The sequence below is a fragment of the Echinops telfairi genome, unplaced genomic scaffold, assembly GCF_000313985.2.
Source record: "Echinops telfairi isolate 266 unplaced genomic scaffold, ASM31398v2 ScPeMD7_3533;HRSCAF=4204_0, whole genome shotgun sequence".
Lineage (NCBI taxonomy): Eukaryota > Metazoa > Chordata > Mammalia > Afrosoricida > Tenrecidae > Echinops > Echinops telfairi.
The window spans coordinates 101,523,387-101,531,059 of NW_022107431.1; the positions used below are offsets into that span (position 1 = coordinate 101,523,387).

Here is a 7,673-nt window from a genome sequence, read left to right on the forward strand (position 1 = left end):
CACTTTACACAATTGATGTGTGTATGGATTGTGATAAGAGTTGTATGAGCCCCTAATAAAATGTTAAAAAAGAAAAAAAAAAAAGAATGATGAAGTCAACATATATACTAAAGTGCTGGACACAGATGACGTATGTAGAGATTGTGATGAGTTGTATGAGCCCCTAATAAAATGATTATTTAAAAAAAAAAGATATGACATAATAATAATAATTTATAAATTACCAAGGGTTCATGAGGGAGGGGGGAACGGGGAGGGAGGGGGGAAATGCGGAGCTGATACGAAGGGTTCCAGTGGAGAGCAAGTGTTTTGAGAATGATGATGGTAACAAATGTACAAGTGTGCTTGACACAACGGATGTATGTATGGATTGTGATAAGAGTTGTCCGAGCCCCCAATAAAATGATTTTTCAAAAAGATCAAAATAAATGGCAGAAGAGACTCTGAGAAATAAAAACCAAGAGATTGATTTGAAACTTGCTCTTGAACATATAGGAGCTAAAGCAAATGGAAGCAAAGATGAAGTCAAGAGCTGAACAGAAAATTTCAATGGGCATCTGGAGAAGACAATGTGTTAAAATGACATATGCAGAGACATGGAGTTAGAAACTCGAAGAGAAGAGTATGCTGCATATTTCTCAAGCTGAAAGAACTGAAGAAAAAATTCAAGCCTCAGGTACAAGTCCTGAAGAATACTGTGGGTAAAATATCAAATTACTCAGGATGCAAGAAAAGACAGAGGGAATAGATTGGTACCAAAAAGAACTGGTCAGTGTTCAGCCGTTTCAAGAGACAGCATATAGCTCAAGACCTGATGGTACTGAATGAAGAAGTCAAAGTGCACTGAAGGCATTAATGAAGAACAAGGCTCCAAGAAATGACAGAATGTTAGAGCTGTGTGGAAGAAGTGGAATCTTATATTGTACGAATGGCAATCGACGACATGCAACAAAACGTGTATGAATTGCTGGATAGAAAACAGATTTACACTGTAACCCTTGACCCAGTTCTCTCTCTCACACACACGAAAGACTATCATAGAGGTCAGAAGAGATTCTAAAACTTACTCTTGAACTTACTCTAAAGCAACTGGAAAAAAATGATGACGTTAAAGAGCTGAACAGGCTATTTGAAAGGGCTGCTCTTGTACAAATGTACAAATCCATTGACACAATGGATGTATGTATGGATTGTGCTAAGAGTTGTATGAGCCCCCAATAAAATGATTTCATAAAAAAAAGAAAGGGTTGCTCAAGGCGGTAAAGTATTTTCATGAAATGAAAAGACTTGGCCTTAGAAAACAAAGAGGGAAGAACATACACTCAGCATTTCTCAAGCTGAAAGAACTGAAGGAAAGATTCAAGCTTCCCATTACAATACTCAGTGACACTGGAAGCATACAAATAAGGTGGAAAGAATATACAGTCACTGTACCAAAAAGAATTAGTCACAATTTAACCATTTCAAGAGGTGGCATATGATCAGGAACTGATGGTACTGAAGGAAGACATCTAAGCTACACTGAGGGCACTGGCAAAAGCGAAGCTCCAGAAATTCATGGAATAGCAATAGAATACACCAACAAGCCAGTGCAGTGCTAGAGACACCAGGCCAAAAGGCTGGAAGAGATCCATACTTTTTTCCATTCCATAGAAAGGTGGCAGAATGCAAAAATCATTGAATATCATTAATATCACATGCAAGCACAATTCTGCTGACAATAATTCAGAAATGGTGTCTGCTAGAAATTCAAACAATTCAGAAGAGGACATAGAAGACATCATTGCTAACATCAGATGGAAAATACCAGAAAGATGTTTACCTGTGTCTTACTGACTATGCAAAGGTATGTGACTATGTGAGTCATAACAAACTGTGAATCAAACATTATAAAAAACTGGACATTCCAGAACACTTAACTGTGCTCATGTGGGACACCTCTGTGAGCCTGGTGCTGTTGTGGATTGTATGGTGTGCTGCTAACCACAAAGACAGTGGTTCATAACCACCAACCCTCCATCGGAAAAAGATAAGGCTTTCTACTCCCTTAAAGGTTTACCACCATATAGACATTTTGGGGCATACCTATTTTGGGGCATACCTATTCTGCCCTCTGGGGTCACTATAAGTCTGAACTGACAGGATGGCATGAGGTTCTTTTTAGTCCTTCCAGTAGAACAAGAGCATACGACTGAGTGGTTAAAATCAGGGAAGGCACATGCCAAGATTGTATTCTTTCAGCGTAACTTTCAGTCTGTATGTTGAGCACATAATCTGAAAAGCGGGGCTCTATGAAGAAGGCGCATCAGGATTGGAGCAAATCTCATTAATCGTTTTCTATAAGTAGGTGGCATAATCTTGCTTGTGAAACGTCATGATTAAGACCAAAGACCACAGGCTTGGTTATAGATTATACCTCAACGAGAAAGCAAAAATCCTCACAATTGGACAAATAAACAAGATAATGATAAACAGAGAAAAAAGGGAAGTTGTCAAGGATTTCATTTTACCTGGACCAACAATCGATGTTCAGGTACCAGGGACTGGCAGAAAGAGGAACATGTTTGCCTCGATAGAAGTATAGCAAGAAAGTTCCTTACAAATGAGAATGGTGAGGCTTTGACTCGTGGACTTTGGACTATTATCAGGAGGGACCAGTTCCTAGAGAAGGACATCATGTTTGGCAAAGTAGAAAATCGGCAAAAAGAAGACTCAATGAATAGAATAACCCAGGAGCTGCAACAGTGGGTTCAAACCAATGAAACACTGTGAGGATGGGACAAGACTGGAGGGTTTTTTGTTCTGTTGTATATCGGTTCACTATGAGTCTGAACTGTGTCAATGGCATGCAGCATACAATAGTATACCCATTCAACCACTAAAGGAGAACCCAATCATAGGAATCTTACACTGGTTGAGAGTCAAGATGAATAAATCCAGGCATTAAATAGGACAACGTCTTCCCGGTCCCAGTTTGGGCTACTCCTATTAGATCTATTCCTTGAAGAACTATTGGCCACGCCTGGGACTGAAACAGAATAATAGACATTAAAACAAAACGCACATCTCTTTTTGCCAAGTGTCTCTCCTCTCCTAAGCCAAGAATTCTTTCAACAAACGTCTACGGATCGTATCCGTGGGTGGCACAAATAGTTTGTGCTCAACAGCTAACCTAAAGGTTGGGAGCTCAAATCCACACAGAAGCACCAGCAAAGAAATCGCTAGTGGTTGCTTCTGTGACCATCAGAGTTCAATAAACCCTGTGGTGCATGCAGTTCTGCACTGAAACCCACAGGATTAGAATTTGCTCAATGATAACAGCTTCTGAGTGGCCATAAGGGAGAGCACTCTCAGTGAAATATTAGAATTAGGAACACATACCTGAATTGGTGTTGGACTTTGAAAGCCTGCCCTTTTTATGTTTTCCATCACTTCAGGGTAACTTTTAAAAGCATCCTCAAATTTACAGGTAGGATTAGGGATAGGACGTTTTTCACCATTCTTCAAGTCATCACACATTACATTAAAATTTTCTCTCCTTTAAAAAATAAAAGAAAGAGCAAAGAGTCAGTGACTGCAGTCATTGTACTCCCCTAGACAGGAACTTTCCCTAAAAATTCGTTCAGGCAATATCATTGTGACTGATTAAAATAGAGGGTCATGGAAAATGACAGTAAAATGTAGTAACTAACAACTAGAAACATATTTCTTTCTTTTATCTGAGAATAGTTGCAGAGGTGAAGGAGGGAAATAAAACTTGCATAGTATGAATGGAGCAATGGAAGTTTCATGGGTGACAGATTATAGAGAATGGAGCCTGGAAATAGCTTCATAATTCAAAGTCAGATTTCAGTAACCCTTGAGGGATTATACTGTCTCAGAGTCTGTATTGGAGTTCACACATTTGCTTAATTACTCCTCAACAATTCTACAAAGTGGAAATTATTCTCACTTGACAGAATAAAATCTGTCACTTGCCAATGTCTCCCTGCATCCACTTTACTGTTGTCTGTCCCTCTGGGAGAGTTATATGTAGATCATTGTGATCGGTTCCCCCTTTCTCCTCCCACTTTCCCCTTCCCTCTTGGTATCTCTATTCTCATTATTGGACCTGAGGGGTTTATCTGTCCTGGATTCCCTGTGTTTTCAGCTCGTGTCTGTACCAGTGTAAATGCTCTGCTCTAACCGGACTTGTAAGGTAGAATTGGGATCATGATAGTGGGGGGAGGAAGCACTAAAGAACTAGAAGAAAGTTGTATGTTTCATCGGTGCTATACTGCACCCTGACTGGCTCATCTCTTCCTTGTGACCTTTTTGTAAGGGGATGTCCAATTGTCTACAGATTGGCTTTGGGTCTCCACTCTGCACTCCACCTCATTCACATTGATATGATTTTTTGTTCTGGGTCTTTGGTGCCTGATAGAAATCAAGTTGTTTTAATTGTTGTAAATAAATATGTAACTCAACATTTACCAATTTCATGTTTTTCAACTGAACAATTTGTGGCATCAATTACATTAATTTAATGGTGCAACCATTAATGTAGGAAGTTTTTATTTAGGTAAATCTGAAAAGTAAAATCTCCAAAGGCAGTTATTTCCAATGTTTTCCTGAAGGAAGAGTTAATTTCATATTAATAACATAATTATATAAGCAGTTTACTTAAAGAGATAATAAAAACAAAACTACCCACCTCCAAGTGTCTATTTGCACTTGTGACATTGAGCTTGTTTCTGCTGATTCTACATAAAAGTTTTTCTTAATTGGAGGCAAGTCTTGGAGAGAGAGAAATATTACAAATCAACTCTGATAAAATATGATTATTGTATCTCATTAACACTTATTCTAAGTTATCATTGTCAAACTAAAATATATATATTCTAAGCTTATCCTATATTCCTATAGCTTACGATGGACCGTTTACATTTTGCCAACAGTGTGCTTATCTCCAAACAATCTCCTTTTGACATTCTTTTTAATTACATTTCCCCCCAAAAGAGAAATCTTTAAAATGGTGTTCAAATTAAAAGAAAGCATACATTACAAAATAATAGAACCTCAATAACTGATAAATGATATCTCGAACACTAACATTATTTATCTTTTCTTTAAAATTCATTCCATTTTAGAGAATAATTGTATATTCTTATTCTATATGCTGAAGCTACTTCTTCTGTTTTCCCTTTTCTTTTAAAACACCTATCAGAACTCGTTTCCCTGGCCCCCCGGCCCACCATGTCCAACACCTGTAATGCCAAGGTGGCACTGGGAGCAGCATGCAGCGGGGGTCAAGACAGTGACACTAGTCATGTTGAGTACTTGGTTTCTTGTTAGTGCTAACTTTTTCATGAGTTTAAAATGGAAGATGCTCTATCGCTGCCTTGTTCCGATAGCCAAAATTAGTGTCAAAATTTTTTTTTGCCAATTTAAATACAGCTTTATTTTCAAGGCATTGCATTTTCCACTTAGAGTAACAGTACTAATTAAGTGCAATGCTGACTTGATGTCTTTCCCTATGCATACTGTATTGTTCAAGTACTGAGAATGCCCAGAAATTTAATATAGCAGCTTTAACTCTTTACTGCTAGGTCAATGTGCTACAAATTTGGGTCCTTCAATTTTTAAATGTGGAACAATGCAGTTTCTATTCTCATTACTCGGTTAATCAACCTCTTCAACGGTGGTACAGCTTGTCCAGCTCTTTCTGCTGATGTTCAAATTCCTCTTTCTCTGCAGTCTGATTCTTATCCAGCCAGTTGATAAGTTCATTACACTTGTCAAGAATCTTCTGTTTGTCTTCATCATTTATCTTCCCTTGCAGCTTTTCATCCTCAACAGTTGCTTTCATGTTAATGCGTAAGATTCAAGTGAATTCTTAGAGGACACCTTATCCCGCTGCTTCTCACCTTCAGCTTTGTACTTTTCGGCTTCCTGGACCACCCGTTCAATATGTTCTTTACTCAGATGACCCTTATCATTGGTGATGGTAATCTTGTTTTCTTTTCCAGTACTCTTATCCACAGCAGATACATTGAGAATGCCATTGGCATCAATACCAAAAGTGACTTCAATCTGAGGAACACCACGTGGTGCAGGAGGTATGCCGGTGAGCTCAAATTTCCCAAGCAGGCTGTTATCCTTGGTCATTGCACGTTCACCTTCATAAACCTGAGTGAGTACACCAGGCTGGTGATCAGAGTAGGTTGTGAAGGTCTGTGTCTGCTTGGTGGGAATGGTAGTATTGCGCTTGATAAGAACAGTCATGACTCCACCAGCTGTTTCAATACCCAGGGAAAGTGGAGTGACATCCAAGAGTAGCAGGTCCTGAACATTTTCAGATTTGTCTCCAGATAAGGTGGCTGCCTGAACAGCTGCACCATGAGCCACAGCCTCATCAGGGTTGATGCTCTTGTTCAGTTCCTTTCCATTGAAGAAATCCTGAAGAAGTTTCTGACTAGTAGGAACACGGGTAGAACCACCCACCAGCACAATGTCATGGATCTGTGATTTGTCAAGCTTGGCATCTCTAAGGGCTTTCTCCACAGGGTCCAGGGTGCCTTGGAACAAGTCAGCATTCAGTTCTTCAAATCGGGCACGGGTGATAGAGGTATAGAAGTCGATGCCTTCATTTGGAGAATCAATTTCAATACTGGCCTGGGTGCTGGAAGAGAGAGTGCTCTTTGCACATTCACAAGCAGTGCGCAGGTGACGGACAGCTCTCTTATTCTCACTGATGTCTTTTTTGTGCTTGCACTTGAACTCAGCAATGATTGACCATTCGGTTGTCAAAATCTTCACCACCCAAGTGAGTGTCTCCAGCTGTCGATTTTACGTCAAAGATGCCATCTTCAATAGTGAGGATGGACACATCAAACGTGCCACCTCCCAAGTCAAAGATCAGCACATTTCTCTCAGCACCAACGTTTTTTGTCCAAGCCACAGGCAATTGCAGCAGCAGTTGGCTCATTGATGATTCTAAGTACATCGAGGCCAGCAATGGTCTCCACATCTTTGGTAGCCTGGCGCTGAGAGTCATTAAAATAGGCGGGTACAGTGACAACAGCATTGGTGATGGTCTTTCCAAGATAGGCTTCTGCAATTTCCTTCATCTTTGTCAGACCATAGAGGAGACCTCCTCTGGATAAAAGCTTTGTGTTTCTCCCTTGTATTCTACTTGGACTTTGGGCCTGCCTGCACCATTCACCACCAGGAAGGGCCAATGTTTCATATCAGACTGGACAACTGCATCATCAAATCTTCATCCAATCAGACGTTTGGCATCAAAAACCATGTTTGTGGGATTCATGGCAACTTGGTTCTTTGGTGCATCGCCAATCAATCGTTCCGTGTCCATGAAGGAAACATAGCCGGGTGGTCCGGTTGCCCTGATCATTTGCAATTATTTCCACTTTTCCATGTTGGGAAACACCCATGCAGGAGTAGGTGGTGCCAAGATCAATGCCTACAACGGGTCCCTTGGACATGATCGCTCTGCGTAGATGGCTGACCAGGTGAAGTTAAAAAAAAGTTTAAAAAGTTAAAAAAAAAAGTAGACTATGCCGCCATGCTAAATGAGCTAGTGTCAAAAAAAAAATTTTTTTTTAAATCATTTTATTAGGGGCTCATACAACTCTTATCACAATCCATACATTCATCAATTGTGTAAAGCGCAT

General features: G+C 39.8%; 1 protein-coding gene and 1 pseudogene across 1 annotated transcript in view; both read right to left on the reverse strand.

Annotated features, from left to right (window-relative positions):
• DDX43 (DEAD-box helicase 43) overlaps positions 1-7,673 on the reverse strand; it is a 40,001-nt gene that overhangs the window by 24,909 nt on the left and 7,419 nt on the right. The window contains exons 5-7 of the mRNA XM_045294327.1: positions 4,694-4,775; positions 3,382-3,538; positions 2,910-3,028 (exon numbers count right to left, since the gene is read on the reverse strand). Of these exons, the coding sequence (XP_045150262.1) occupies positions 2,910-3,028; positions 3,382-3,538; positions 4,694-4,775 (358 nt within the window). The remainder of the gene's footprint in view (positions 1-2,909; positions 3,029-3,381; positions 3,539-4,693; positions 4,776-7,673) is intronic.
• LOC105978882 lies at positions 5,705-7,484 on the reverse strand (annotated as a pseudogene).